This window comes from Carcharodon carcharias, chromosome 11 (assembly GCF_017639515.1).
Source record: "Carcharodon carcharias isolate sCarCar2 chromosome 11, sCarCar2.pri, whole genome shotgun sequence".
Taxonomy (NCBI): Eukaryota; Metazoa; Chordata; class Chondrichthyes; order Lamniformes; family Lamnidae; genus Carcharodon; species Carcharodon carcharias.
In genome coordinates, this window is record NC_054477.1 from 108,778,401 (window position 1) to 108,795,094 (window position 16,694).

At 38.6% G+C, this 16,694-nt stretch overlaps 1 protein-coding gene across 2 annotated transcripts in view; it reads right to left on the minus strand.

The window, feature by feature from the left end:
* sugt1 (SGT1 homolog, MIS12 kinetochore complex assembly cochaperone) overlaps nt 1–16,694 on the minus strand; it is a 146,380-nt gene that overhangs the window by 60,916 nt on the left and 68,770 nt on the right. For both annotated transcript variants that reach the window (XM_041198953.1, XM_041198954.1), the window contains one exon: nt 4,502–4,598. In XM_041198953.1, the coding sequence (XP_041054887.1) occupies nt 4,502–4,598 (97 nt within the window). The remainder of the gene's footprint in view (nt 1–4,501; nt 4,599–16,694) is intronic.

Genomic DNA, 16,694 nt, shown 5'->3' on the forward strand with positions numbered 1-16,694 from the left:
AAGAATTTCAAACGTTCAGGCTGATAATTTAATCTTCACAGAGAAGTACACCAGCACTTGGAGCAGACACTGCGAGTATTATTTAAAAATAAATTATTAGGAAATTGTTCAAGCAGTGGGTCATGTGTTCTTTCACCTCAGAGGATTGAACTTTAAATTCCGTTCAGATTGATTGAATAACTGAAGGTTCCTTTTGTTATAGCTTGTAAGGGTACAAGTTAAATATCATGACAGTTTGAAATTTGGTGGACTTTAGCGCATGATATGGAATGGGCCATAATGGCAATAAATCAATGCAGTTTTCCTCAGAGGTCCAATGTTGCCTGCTATAAAAGGGGAAATGCAAATTGTCAACACTCTGGGTCAGATATACTATGACCAGATATAAAATACCTTTTAAAGCACCTCACCAAGAACACTAGCTTCTAAAGCAAATGTACCATCTCCGAGGCATAAGCCAATGTTCACAAAAATGTTTGCTGAGTATTAGAAGTCAGATTATTCTCGTATACATCAACTTATTACGGACAGAACGGGAGAAAACTGACTATGTGGCCCCCAGTTTTGGATTCTCCCACGTGGAAACATGTTCGCTATATCTATGTTATTGAAAATTTTCATAATTTTATAGAGCTCAATCAGGTCAACTCTTTTCTAGAGAATTACATAGAATCTGTATAATTTGTTCAGTTAAAGGCATGACTGCCAATTATTTTAAACTGAACTGTCAATTTAGAAAATGCAAACAAGCCACAGGAACAAGTGAAAGGGCATTTGAGCAGTTGAATCTATTCAGTGAGCTTAATTATCAGAAGGTAGTCAAATTGTTTGAAATTTTATTGGAAGAGATAAAGTAACTCCTTGCAGCCTGAGAAGATTAAAGTTTGTGTTTATAAATGTTGACTATGGAAGGGCGTGTAGTATTAGATTGTGAAACTTAGGTTATCTACTCAAAAGTATATAACTTTATAACTAAATAATCCTTCACTTGTTCATGAGTTAGTAAAGTTTGCAGAGTGTTTTGAAGTTAAACACAAGGCCTGATGGATGCTTTACCACTTTCTATTATTAAAATAACATCCTAATGGAGACATAAGATAACCTAGTACCTAAACACAATTATCTCAAGTTTGTTGTCCGTTTCTTCAGGTGAATTACCAAAAGCTTGCACTTCTAAGGTACGAGGAGTTGGGATTCACCCAGTCTGCTAAGATAATCAATATCCTAATTTGCACAAAGTTTCTTTCTCCTATCGCCCGTATCTGCTGTCCTAAATCGGTTCCTTAAATTACCTCCTTATCCTTACATGAATATTTTTCCATGTCCTTGTCCTTTCCCAAACCTGCAGCCTCCTCCTGTCCTATAAACCTCCGGGAACTTGGCATTAGTCCAATTCTGGTCTTCTCTGCATTCCCTGCTTCCTTTACCTCATCACTGTCGGCCATGCCTTCAGCTATCTAGGCCCCAAACTCTGGAATTCCTTCCTAAACTGCTCAATTTTGCCTGATAAGTCTTCTGAAGTGCATTGGGGTTTACAATATTAAAGTTAATATGAAGAGGTAGAGGAGCTTAGGAAGGAATTCCAGAGCTTGGGGCTGAGATGACTGAATTTGCAGGCATCACTGGTGTGAGGAAGGGAGTAAGATATACACACAAGGGCAAAGTTGAAAGAGAACAGAGTTCAGGGGGAATTCTCAGGAGGCTGGAGGAAATTTAAGGATAGGGCAGGGCGAGGCCGTGAAGGGCATGCAACAAGAGAATGAGGTTTTTGAATCTGAGGCATTGGGGAACTGGAGACCAATTTAGATTAGTCATCACAGTGTAGATGGGTGAGGAGGGCTTGGATAGGATACATGACAGCAGAGCTTTGGATGAGCTGAAGTTTTTGAAAGGTGGACAGGAGGCTGGAATAATCAGGTATGGCATAACATAGGCATAAATATGGGTTTCAGAGGAATGAGAGTTGCCGAATTACGTACACATTATAGTGCAAAGCCACTGCAGTGAGGGGCTGGAAAATTATCGCACTTTTTATTGGCGGGGTAGACAACTATTCACACATCCCTAAGGGAGATGCCTTGTTCAATAGACAAGATAATGGTGCATAAGTCATAGGCCAGAGATTTTTTAATCTTGAAAATATAAACTTTATAAATTGTATATCATGGATATTAACCTGCACACAAATCACTGAAACAAAAAGAAAAATGTCACAGCTCCCATCAAGTCATCCGAGAATATATCTTGTCCGTATTGCAAGTAAAGCTATTTTTATTATCAGACAGCATTTTCATTGGCATATTTTCTGGTGGTGAAAGCCAATTTCCAGTCAAATTGATCAAAAATGTTTTCTCAATGTGTGGTTTCTCAGGAGGACAAGGTATTTTACAAACAACTTCAGGTCAAAAGAGAAATCAGCTAAATCATGGGAAATATTTATATCAGACCACATTCAATACAAAAGTTACTGGATGGTCTGCTCTAAATACTGGTAGAAACCATTTGATAAACGTTAACGAGAGTTTTTGTAGAATTTTGAAGCTGACTGTGTATTAAAATTGTCATACTTAACGACAAAGGCAGATAGAAAGTATGACGGATAAACACACAGTCAGCTCTCTGCTTCCCTGCCACTTTAAGTATCTATAAAAGCTCAAGCACTCTCACTTTGAGTCCTGGTCGTAAGTATGGGACAGAGAGCAAGCACAGGTTTAGGTATATGTGGACAAGGCGCTGGCAGTTGTCTGATTGCAGTGCTGTGTTTTTCTATGCGTTGTGGTTCATCACAAGGAAATTACATCTTTTTCTTTAATTTTCTTTGAACACTTCTGTTTATTAGTTATGAAAATATTGGATATGCGACAAAAGCTGTTTCACTGGCAGCTACAAATCATTTAATTGGGTAAAAGGGTCTTGTTGCTTTCCGATTGCCATGGAACAGCACTGCACAGTGAGGATGGACATGTTGGATGCCCAATAGTTAGGAGCAGGGCACTTAATGGCAGGAGGTCATGTGAGCAAACAACCAAGAATGCATCTTATCAAAGTTGGCAACCCTAAAAAAAAGAGGCAGAGAATGAAGCAGCAGCTCAGAAATGAACAGCCATGGAAACATTGGAAGCTGGTGGAAAAATGGAAAACAGGATAAATAACTGAAGTGGTTTCCTCTTGTGTGCTGTACAAAAACTCCACTCAAACTCAGGGATTCAACGAATACCTATTTTTCTTGCAGTTTAAAAATCAGAAGCAATGACCAGTTGTACTTGGATTGCAAAAAGAGCAAAGGAAATTTTATTGCTGAGTTCACATCCCTGCATAATATCAAGAGGATATATTGTGTGCTGAATAAATATTCAGAGAAAGGCTGTTTTTTTTTTAAAATATATTTTCCACTAATTTTAATATTAAATTGTTTATAAATGGTGAATTGAAATATTATGATGCCCCATTGCAGTAACAGCTGTATAAACTGCATGCCAGCCAAGAGATCAGAGAAGTAAATAATATGAGAATATACCATTTTACATGATACAATGCCACAAAACAGTTCATCCTCCAACTCGCTGTGAGCTAGAACACAGGACATTTACTAGTCTAATGATAAGATGGAAACTGTGCACTGAAGCAGGTTCAAACATGATCCTTGCAATTCTAGGAACTGTTTTTCAAAATTAGCACAGATACTTCAGTCGAAACCTCTTGTCTCCCAAACAAATGTAAGCTGAAAATTGATACAAGTACTCAATGGAGTTCTTACAAATATTTCACAAAATAATGCACCAGCTTCATAACAGCTGCAAGGATGGTTGGTATGAGAAAGAAAAACCTCACAGGTGCACAAAGGATGGTTTTGAGACTGAAGACAAGATCAATTATTGAACAGGGGACAGAATCCATTACTCTGCATCAAGCACAAATTTCTTCTGATCTTTAAGTGTTTGGTGCAGACATAGGTGCTAATATAGAAAGTAAATCCAATTTCATTGATTTTTCTTGATTACAAAAACACCACCACTAACTTTTGAGCGGGGCGAACACAACTCAGATAATTGCTATATGTGCCTCAGTTAATTTTTATTTTCCCTCCTGATCATTGTGTAATAAATTCTACTTAGCTTTATGTTCCATTTGCATTAACAGATTTAATCAAAACAGGGCACAGGCATCTGTCAAAAGCAAATCCACAAGCAATTTAGAAAACTGCTCCACTGTTGTTTCAACATTAATTACAATGTTAATGTGTTAACAACACTGGACGTTAAAAGCCACAACAAAATTACTTTTTAAAAACTGATCATTTCTTACATAATACAGTATTTAAATATTCTAATAGACAAAAAACAACATTCAGGATAAGATCCTGCTGGTGTCATGACAGTGCATACCTTCCAAATACTTTCACAACACCATCACGTAAAATTAACAAGTCGCATTCTGAAAAGGCATAGTGCTGATCCTGAATGTAGCAAGTTCCAATAATTAGAGTACTTTTGACACTTACATTTCTTTCAGCAAACTCGACCTTCACATCATCCTTGCTTGCATTCTTGATCATTATTGTGACGATAACATGAGAATCTGTCTGATACCAATCATGTCTAAAATAAAAAGAATGGTTAAATTGATGTTTTAAAAAAATCAAGTTATTTAACAGTTGAAGGAGATGAAAGTGGCCAGTTTATTTCTATTTCAATTCCCTACCAACGATAGGTGTGCTATCGGTAATCACGGTGTGACAGCTTAATTGTTCACATCCATTTAACTAGTACGGTAGATTAGTTAGGAGATGCTTTTCAATGAACGACATGATAACGGCAGTTAACCATGTTTTCATCCAGTGTTTCACATAAGAACTTAAAGCATTGTCACAATCCATTCAAACTTCCATTCTACAACTTCTGAATGCCAATAAAGTTTCAACTGCTGACATGTTTCTGATGAGTGCCCACAACAAATACAATAGTAATTCAGTTTAAGTCAAACCATCTCAATTTTATTAAAAATTATTCCACATGCAGAGATTTAAATTCAAACAAATAACATGCTTTAAATAGCAACTTTTGAAACAGAGCCTGCAAGCTGCTAAGCAACAGACCAATGTCAGTGAAGAAGCCACATTTTTCTTTTTGCGAGCAAGGTGAATTCTCAGATATGCACCACTGAATGGATGCTTGCATTCAGGACATGCAGTTATTCCTGTTTGAATAGGAGCTTTGCAGAGACTCACTGAAGTGGAATTCAATCCAATTTGTAATCTATACTAATCTAATTCATCAGAAACTGTCCCCCAATTTGTAATTACAGACATATCAAACATAAAAGCCTGGTTATAAACAACTTTGTCCTTTTCTGTATAAATTCATTAATAAAGGGGCTGAATTACCTCTATGAGGTAGTAATAAATTGGTTTGGAATTTCAGTTTTTGTAGAGACTTAATTTTGTGCAAACAGGTCTGAGGCAAATGCAGCATGATTAAGAATTTTGAATCGCTACATACATGCCTGTCATTTACAAAACTAGCCAAAAATGAAAATGCTTTTTAAAGGAAACAAATATGAGTGAATGTAGCAGTAACAGAGAAGGGAGGGTTACAATACTTGTTGAAATAAGGCGTGCAAATTACAGCAGATATAACTGAGCACATTATGTACACAAAGCATAACATTAAAGATTATGGATCTGACTGCATAAACTTATTCACTTGGAATGCATTACACAATGTTTCTGAGTCAATGAACTCTATTCAATTATGTTTTTAAAAAGAGATACACTAATTCAAAACATCAATGGAGTCACACAACCCTATTTGATTTTTTTTTCCTATTCACTCATGAGAGTATTGCTGGAAATGGCAGCATTCATTACCCATCCTTAATTGGCCTTGAACAAGTGTTTTCTGAACTGCTGCAGTGCATGTGAAGGTACTCCTACAATGCTATTTGGGAATGAGTTCCAGGATTCTGATCAGCAACAACGAAGGAACAGCAATTTGTATCCAAGTCAGGATTGTGACATGGGAGGGAAACTTGCAGGCAGTAGTGATTTGGTCTACCTGCTGCCCTTGTCCTTCTAGGTGGTAGAAGTCCTGGATTTGGGAAGTTCACTTGAAGTGTTGGCAAGTTACTGCAGTGCATCTTCTAGATGGTAAACACTGCAGCCTCAGTGCACCGGTGGTGGAGGGAGTGAATATTTAAAGTAGGGAATGGAATGGTGATTAAGTGACTTTGTCCTGGATGATGTTGAGTTTCTAGACTTGGTGGAGCTGCACTCCAACAGGCAAGTGAAGATTGTTCCATTACACTCCTGACTTGTGCGTTGTATATTGTGGACAGGCTTTGGGAGTCAGGTACATCACTCAGGCCCAGTCTGTGGCATGCTCTAGTAGGCACTAATTCTTTGGATAGTCTAATAAGTCTCTGGTCAATGGTGAGTCCCAGAATGTTGATGATGGGGCAATGGTAATACTATTGAATGTCAAGGAGAGACTCTCTCTTGTAGAAGATGGTATTTATCTGGCACTTGTGCAGCACAAATGTTGCTTTTCACTTATTTGGTCAAACATGAATGTTTTCCATCATGCAGGCACAGGCGGTTTCAGTATGAGAAATTGCAAATGGAACTGAACACAGCATAATGAATATCACACTTCTGACCTGATGAAGGTCTTTGATGAAGCAGTTGAACATAGTTGAGCTGAGAACACTACCCTGAGAAACTCTTGCAGCAAAGTCCTCAGGCTGAGATGATTGGCCTCTAACAACGCTCCAACTAATGGAACATTTTCCCTTGATCCCGACTGACTTCAATTTTACTAGAGCTCCTTGATGCCACACTCAGTCAATATCAAGGGCAGTCACTCTAACCTAACCTTTGGAATTCAGCTCATTTGTCCATGTTTGGAGCAAGACTATAATGGAGACCAAAGTAGTCCTGGTGGAACCCAATCTGGGCATTTGTGAGCAGGTTATTGTTGAGTAAGTGCAGGTTGACATGATCGTCCATCACTTTGCTAACAATCAAGAGTAGACTGATGGGACAGTAATTGGCTAGGATATGTCCTACTTTTTGTGGACAGGATATACCTGGGCAATTTTCCACTTTGTCAGGTAGATGCCAGTGTTGTAGTTGTACTGGAACAGCTTGAGTGGAGGCGCGGTTAGCTTCAGGGCCAAAGTTTTCAACATTACAGTTAGGATGCTCTCAGGTTCTATAATCTTTGCAGTATTCAGTGAGCAGAGCTATTTTTCATATCATGTGGATTGAATTGAATTAAAAGAAAGCTGGTTTTTGTGATCGTGAAGACATCAGGAACAGGTGAGATGCATCATCCACTTGACACTTCTGGCCTACAGTAGTTGTAAACATAACAGCCTTGTCTTTTGCACTCACATACTGTACTCCACCATCATTGAAGATGGATATGTTCATGGAATCTCCTCTCCACACTGCCATTAGTTGTTTAATTATCCAGCACCATTCACGATTAGTCGCAGCACCGCAGTGCGTTCATCTGATCCACTGGTTGTGGGATCACCTAACTCTATATATAGCATACAGCTTCTGCTATTCAACATGTAAGTGGATCCTGTGTTGTAAATTCACCAAGTTGGCATCTCATTTTAAGAATGGCTGGTGCTGTTCTTGGCATGCTCTCCTACAACCCTCAAAATAGGATTTGCCTCCTGGTTTGATGGTAATTGTAGTGATTGTAGGTAAAACCTTTCTTACTGCTTTTACAGGTCATGTGATTATACTGACAAATGAGCCCTAAGCGTGGGTAATCTTAGGGGTGGAGCTTTCTAGTCATGGACCTGGTTCAAGCATGTAGCTTCTACAAGAGCTCTGTACTAAAGTTACTTGTTTCAAGTAAGAAACCTGTCCAGTACATCAAGTTTATTGCAATTGGCAACAAAGATAAATAGCTCCGATGCTGCACCTCACCCTTTCGAATGTGAGTACATCAATTCTTAAGGAAAGAGAGAAAAGTATACTTGCCAGCCATGCAGAACTGACCCTTATGACTTGTCCATGGAGGACTGGAGCCAGTACATAGAGCACTTGGGTTTTTATTTTGTGGCAAATGAAATAACAGTGGAGGAGATGCAGAAAGCAATTCTTTTAAGTGTCTGTGGTAGCAAAACATATAACCTCAACTGTAGCCTGATGGCCCCGAACGCGCCCAATTCCAAATCTTTTAATGAGCTGGTAGAACTCATGAAGATGCATTTTCAGCCAAAGCCATCGGTAATTCTGTAGAGGTTCACGTTTAACTCCAGAGTAAGGGCTCCAGGTGAGACCACTGCAACTTATATCATGAAGTTGAAACAACTGGCTGAGCACTGCAACTTCAGAGGTATACTCAATGACATGTTGCAAGACCAGTTGGTTTGTGGCGTACATGACGATGCCATTCAGCACCGTTTACTTGCAGAAGTTAATATTGATTGGAAGCGCACCATGGAAATAGCATTAGCAATGGAGAATGCTGAGAGGGACTTGCAAGCTTTGCAGAGTGTGCAACATGGCACCATTCTTCAGTTGGGGCAGGAACCTACTGCTGGGCATGGCTTGAAAACCAGAGAGATAGCCACAAAGCAGGAGACAGGCTCTACTGCCCCAAAAATAAAAATGCATAGTGGAAGCATTTCACCAGCGATTCAGAAATTAATCTGTTACCAATGTGGAGGTAACCATGTAACCTATGCCCGGAAACTAAGTTAAGTTGTCAAGGTGGAATCTTGTTGTGGGAATCAAAAGTCATCGTCCCTTCGCAAGGAAGAGAACCACTCTTCACAATGCGCATCCAGGCATTTCCAAGATGAAGACGCTTGCGCAAAGCTATGTCTGGTGGCCAGGTATAGATAGTGATATAGAAAGAACGGTTATTTACTGTTTCCAGTGTCAGCATCAGAAGTTGCCCATTTCATCTCCACTGCATCTATGGGAGTGGCCTGGTCAACCCTGGGTTAGACTACATATAGGCTATGTAGGTCCAATTTTAGGTACCATGTTTTTATTGATCATTGATACGCATTCTAAGTGAATGGATGCATATGAAGTTAGATCACTGACATCATATGCAACTACTGAAAAGCTGCACCAATGTTTTAGTTTACATGGCCTACCAGTCATTGTTTCGGATAATGGTTCTGCCTTCAGTAGTATTGAACTCCAGAGATTCACGAGTTTAAATGGAATTAAACATATTAAAACAGCACCATATCACCCCCTCATCACATGGGTTAGCAGAAAGAGCGGTGCAAACTTTCAAATCTGGAATGAAGAAGTTATCCGAGGGTATATTAGAAACTCGAATTTCACATTTTCTTCTTATCGTACAACTCTTCATGGAACTAAAGATTCAACACATTGAATTACTGATGAAACGCTGCCTTCGTACGAGGTTAAGTCTGGTGTTTCCAAACTTAAGAGGGGAAGGTAGGGAAAGAACCAGCGTAGTCAGAAATTGAATCATGATATTCACAGCAAAACTCGAAGATTTACTGTGGGAGTTACAGCTTTTGTGTGGAATTTTGTAAATGGTCCTAGTATAATTGTCTCTGAAACTGGACCTTTGTCACACCAAGTGGAAAAGCGGATTGTTCGAAAACATGTGGATCATTTGATTACAGACATTCCAACAACTAGCTATTCTGCCTGTAATTGATGTTGAATTTTTAACCCGAGGTGACAGACTGACCTGAATAGTCATACCTGATCTCTGTTGAATTACAGCTCCTGATCATGTAGATACAGTGGAAGAATCTCAAGTCCTACAGCTAAGTCGCTCTAACTAAATTAGAAAACCATCTCAGAGACTTAATCTTTAATTGCATGACCTATGTATATATGTGTTATAGGCTAAGGTATTCTTTGTAAATAAGAAATGTAAAAAAATCTAGAAGGGAGGAAATGTAGTGATTATAGGTAAAAATTTTCCAACTGCCTTTAGGGGTCATGTGACTGTACGGACGAATGAGCCCTAAGTGTGGGTAATTTTAGGGGCAGGGCCTTCTAGTCATGGATTTGGCTCAAGCGTGCAGCTTTTACAAGAGCTCTGTGATAAAGTTACACGTTTCAAGCAAGAAACCTGTCTGGTACATCAAGTTCATTACAGAAACGATAGGTGAGCAATATAATGGTCTATGGAATTACAGATTGTGATGGATGTTGAAATTTCCCACCCAGGGTACATTCCGTGTCCTTGCCTATGTCAATGCTTTTTCAAAGTGTTATTCAACATAGACGAGTACAGATTCATCAGCTAAGGGAGGGCAATTAGCCCACATGGTAGGTTTACTTCTCCATGTTCGACTTGATGCCATGAGACTTCATGCAGTCTGGAGTCAATGTTCAGAACTCATAGAGTTCCCTCTCCCGAATGTATATCACTGTGCTGCTGCTGTTGAGTCTGTCCTGCTGGTGAGCCAGGACATACCCAGGGATTGTAATGGAGAAGATACTCAGCGGATCTTTCAGCATCTGTAGAGCCAAAGTTCACATTTCAGGTCAATGTCCCTTCGTAATCCTTAGGAAGGATCTTCTACTTGGAGCATTTTCAGTTCCTCTCTCCACAGATGCTGCTCTACCTCAGTGTTTCCATCATTTTCTGTTTCTTTCAGATTTTCAGCATCCACAATATTTTTGTGTTGTAATGGTGATGGAGAAGACTGGAACATTGGACAGTACGATATTCTGCAAATATGATTATATTGTTGTGTGACAGCTCTCCCAATTAAATGCTTATAATTATATATCTAGCTAAAAACTTGATTGACGCTCCTAAAAACACCATTTGAATATCAGTAACCTTTTGAAAAAAACAAAGTTGCAACTTTAAGACTGATACATCAATCACACTTAACGTTTTACAACAGGCAAGTGTGCCCCAACAGATTAGGCCAATAGGTTTACAAGGTGCAAAAACTTGCACTTTATGCACAGCACATTAAATTAAATAAAGGCAATACATATGTAAGATGCAAGAGGGCTCAAGATGAGCAAAAGAGTGAACTAAGGAAAGCATAACACAAATATTTTGGAGGCAACCTAGGTTGTATCCTGTCACAAGCAGGTCCTTACAAGTTCCAGAAGTACCTATTAGAGTCAGATAAGGAAGTCTTACTTAAAGAATCAATAAACGCTAGCAAAATAGAATGAACAGTCCACAGCACAGCAATTTTGTATAGAAGCATAGGAGAATATCTTCCACAGTCAAAGATAAATTTCAGGGCCAGTTTTGCCTTTTATACTTCAATTTTACTCATGGGGCAGAAAAGTAAGTTTTCATAATGGGGTGGTTCTGGAGCAGTAAGCTGACAGACAAAAAATTGTGGAAGTTATTTACAATTCTAACAAGATCAAGCATTTTATACTAAACTTTTACATTTGTGCCTGCCATTTTACCTTAATGACCGTAGTTTATGCATTCCCATCTCTAAATCAATTTTTTTTCAATTTCATCCTACAAAAGTCATTCTTAAAATGCACAAGATTTAATTTTTATGTACTGAATGTCCTCCATATTTTAAAAAGGTAATGAATTTTATGCTATTTTCTACAGTAATTATAGAAGTCAAAATGGAGAAAGTTATAAACATCTGATTTATAACATTCTCAAAAGAAAATCTGAGCTTTATTTCTGGTACAGAAACTACAGACTTCGCAAGTGTATTTTGCATGGAAAACATTCCACCACTTTTTGGAAATGTAGCACTAATCAAGCTCATTTCTTAAGAGTATTTTGTTGGATCAAGTCTTTCAAACAATAATGCATCTTCTTTGCTCTGATCAAAACTGGCTGTTAATATTTAGAGATTTGACAAAGGTAAAAGATGAAGGGCAATCCCCATTCTACTCAGTTGTCAACTTGAACCATGTTCCAAGACTATCTTACAAGGGAATGATGATTATACAACTAGGATAATCGTCCTGGGGGGCAAACATTGTTGTCTCAGAGCATAAGTGCTCATCCTAGTACAAGCAGGTGAACAGAAAAGGCAGGGGATAACTTACAATTGTTTAAAATATTTAACAAAAGACTGAATTTCACTTCTTAAGAGTTAATAAGTTTGTATATGAAACATTTGATACAAGATACTATTAGCTATATATCTGACGTCCTAGCCCAATCACCATGCCCCCAAAGATTTTGCCATTTGATCAATCTCTGCCCTTCATTTTGTTCACTCCCAGAATATCAGTCGGTTTGACAGCAAAGTCCTTGCTGTCCACAAGTTCATTATCGTTGAACGTATTGACGTCCTCTTGCTTTGGACTGAAACTTGGCCCCATGGGTGTTCCTTGCAAAATTTTTCCACCTGGCTACACATTGCATCATCTGCCCTGCCCAAAAAACTACACTGTCAGCATAGACCTTATCACCCCATAATTTAGTTTCTTTTCCTACTCATCTTATATCTTCTCCTGTATAAAGCAGCTTGACCCTTGCAATATCTCATCTAAAATCTTTGAAGTCTGCTGTCCCTCCCCACAAGCTCATTATAAGTTTCCCAAGATAACCTTACTTTTTTTTAATCCTCCAACCTAACTCTGCACCTTCAGTAATTTTGAACTTCATTGCAGCTCCTTTTTTACCATCTCTTCTGGATTCACAGTCTTCCATGCGCTCTGAACCTCAAAATATAATTCCTATTCATATCATCCCCTTGGCTGGTCATCTACGTATGCTTTTGGAGGGCAGTGGCTTTCATTACCGATGAAGCCGTTTTTAATTACTTCCTTATATTCTTCAGCACCCACAACCCCACCTTTCTGCACTGCTCCGGGAAAAAAAATCTCCAAGTCACTGACAACTCAGTCAACTAACTGGCAGTCTCAAATTTGCCTAATCTCTGGCCCTGCATTCGTTGAACCTCTTCTACATTTACTCTTGCTTCACTTCCACCTTTGATAACCTCATACATAGAATATCCAAGCCCATCTTCCGTCCCTGCTTTTCACAGTAGACCCAGTTGAGCACACCATGATGATTGTTGTCAATTGTCCAGTTTCATGGAGCTGCATTTGCTCAGGGTCCAGTCAATGTCCTCCCCCAAATTCGCTTTGCTATGCATGGCTTGTTTGCTGCACTACGTAATCCTTTTAAGATTGCTGCATGGCCTCTCATGCATGCATCTTAAAGGGAACACTGGTTGTTCATGGTCTTTATGTTCCCTGCATAGTACATTCCAAATTACCATGCAGCTTAGAGGAAAGGTTGGTTCCAGTCTTTGCTATTTAACTCTACCCAGATCATATCTAGCAATTCTCTTCCTATCTCTGCACCATCACTCTTTGTAGTCCTCAAAAGATTCCACCTTGGCTACAAATGTAAAATATTCTAGAAACTGGAAATCAGAAATAAAATGGTAGAAATACTCTGCAGGTCAGCCAGCATCCAAGGTGAGAGGAACAGTTAACATTTCCAGTCAATGACCTTTCATGAGAACTGGAAAAGTTAGAGATATACAGATTTAAGCAGGTACAACAGGGAAAGGGGGGAAGCAGAAAAAAAGGGAAGGTCTGGGATGGGATAGAAAGCAGGGGAGATTAAATGATGAAAGGGATGATGGTGCAAGGCTAAAGGGGATGGTAAAGGTGCAAGTAATTCCACAAGAGATTCAGCCTTGGCTACATCCTTTTCCTCATCCACATGTTGTCTGTTGGCAACATCTAAATAAGTGGTCAATGTCATACTTTGATAATATCCAACTCTACCTTTCTATTACCTCTCTCAAACCATCTACGGCCTTTGTGCTGTCAGACTACCTGTTGACATCCAGAGTCTGAGATGAACCACAACTTATTCTAGCTGTGCATTGGAAGTAGCTGTGCCACAAACTCTGTACCTACATTAACCTCGCTGCTACTGTCTCAATCTTAATCAGAGTATCTACAACCTCAGCATTCTGCTTATCAAAAAATTGAGTTATTCATCTTGTATCGTTCCCATCAAACAGGCTCCTCACCTCCATAATAGACTCAGCCTCCACTCTACTTCAGCCCACCTACTGCTAAAACTCTCGTCTGCAGTCTCAATTACGCAAAGAATATTTTGGTCAACTTTTCACCGCCCACCTTCCATAAACTTCAGCTCATCCAGAGCTCTGCTATTCACTTTCTATCCTGCCCCAATATCCTTCTTACTCATCATTTTTGTCCTCATGACTTACAGATGGCTGGCTCCTGGTCATCCATACCTCAAATTTACAAGTTTCATCTTTACATTTAAATCCCTCCATAATCTCACCGCCGCCTTTCAACCTCTTGCAGCATGACGCTGCCCCAGGGGCTCTGCTCTTGACTTTGGCCTCCTGTGCAACACCCCAAAGCCCCCCACCTTCCAATGCAGCCATGCTTTCAGCAACTTAAGCCAAAATCTAGAACTTGTTGTCCAAAACCTCCTACCAAGTTTTCACCTTCATCACCTCTTTTAGCATTGTAGTTAAATCTAGCTCTTTCAATAAGTGTGTAGTCACCTCTCCCAATCTCTCCTCTAGCTTAGTGCCTGATATTGTCTTATTCCTGTACGTGGTTGCTTGGAATGCTTTACTGCATAAAAACACAATATAAATGCCAATTGCTGTTATATTAGAAACGCCTTCAACAGATTAGCAAAGTAGCCAAGTCAAAAACAAAATCATCCAAAAAAATGGAGTATTGGGGTCCATCAGCCTATGAACTTCAACTGCCAGAATTAGGTCTGTGCACAAGTGCAAACTGTATTCAGCATAAACCCTGATACAATGTTATTACTGATTTAATCTCTGCACTATTGACAGCTGCTCAAGCTAGCTGATATCTTTTAAAAGAATTACAATCACCTAAGAGGTTAGCTGCAGTACAATTTCTTACTTTCTTTCAACAGCACGTAAAACAGATCAGGTAACAAAGATTAACTGCATGAGCACAACTTCAAGCAGCACAGGATATGAAATTTCAATTTTGTACATAAGAAAACAGACAAAATCTGACAGGAGAGGATACTGAACATAAATAATTCTATTTTACTATAAATATTTCTGTTCTGAAAATACAGTAAATCATACATAGTACATAGCAAGTAAATAGAAGTGTAAGTCACTTGACAATAATCCATGTGATTTTTTTAGAACTAGTTACTCATTTGGTTTATATTTTTTGTTTAAAGTAAAGCAAACCAATATTTCTCAATTATTAATTTTTCAATCACATCTAATTTAAATGGTTACAATACCCAACTGTAATTATAAATTCTATTAGTCCTGTTAAGGGAAGAGAGTACATACAATCCTTCCTACGAGAAACGTAAACAATTTCACAACAATTGGGCTTGCACTTCTTAATTCTGTTAGAAGGTACTGCACATATATTAACACCTTAGGTTGATACAGAATGCAGCAAATGGATTGAAGAGAAACAGCTCCATCAACAGGCAGAAGACAGCAACCCAAATACTGCAGAGTGGCGATATAATTCTTTCAGCTTTGTAACTGCACTGAAAAATATTCATTTTGGAATGATTTTTGCTGCATTTCATTTAAGTGTAAACATGTAACATACAATGAATTAAAGCATTAATCTCGAAGACTTAAATGGCTAAATTTCTTCCAGTCATTTTCACCCCTTCAAATTAAGACATCAGTAAAATAACCTTCTGTAATCTAGCTTAGTTTTGATACTACAAAGTACTGCAATTGCAATGATGGATAGATAAGCAGCCGTTTGAGCAAAATAGGGTTTTGGTGCTGAATCAGTAACTCATCTTCTTAACTAATTAGCCACTTATTATTGCCAGAAATCCGTGCAGATAGGCATTCGTTCATTCAGCTGGAACAGTCAAAAGCAAATTTACTGCAATCTCATTTTGCAGTTCTGTGAGGGATGATTCTCTATTTGTTGCTTGTATCGAAATTGCAAATATGTACATAAAAAGCATGAAGATTTTGCTCAAAATAACATATTTCGGAAAAGAAATGTAACAGATTTATAAATGGCCCATGAAAATATATGTAAATATCATATAATATTAAATAAAAGCTCACCGCCATAATTAAAAGGCAGATACAAGCCATTTTTTTTAAAAAGCAATTTGCATTTATACAACAAATTTTAAAGTGAAGACAAACTGCATTTTATAGATACATTTAAGGAAATGGGCATTGAGCCATTATGACACAATAGGAAGGGGAACGAAAATCTGGTTTGATGCACAAGCTTTGAGCAGGTTTGAAAAAAAGTGGCGACAGATAGTTTTAGATTGGAAGTCCCAAAAATAGGACCAAAGCAGCCGAAGGCTTTGCTAGCAAGATTGGGAGGGGGATGCATAGAAGAACAGAGTCAGGGGAAGAAATAATTTAGAAGAGGTTAATGCAAGCAGCACTTTGTGGCAGACAGCACCTTTCAGGATGGGTGAGGGTTTGGAGTGGGAAAGGGAAGCAAGCAAAAAGTTAAGCTGAGTTTCAGTAGTCTTGTGGGTGAGAAACAGGAGCTGTGTTACTCAGAGGATGTTTGGGTGATTTAGTGTTGTCTAATTTCAATTTACCTAGTATTTCTGTTATATTCAGTGATTTATTTTATTTTGCAAGTTATTCCATCTAGAAATGCACAGTGCTGCACATATACGGTACAGTATTTCAACTTGTACATTGGTTTTCCCAGGCACCTAACTGACTTTAACATTGTGAACAAATGATTCCCATAGGAATCAAAG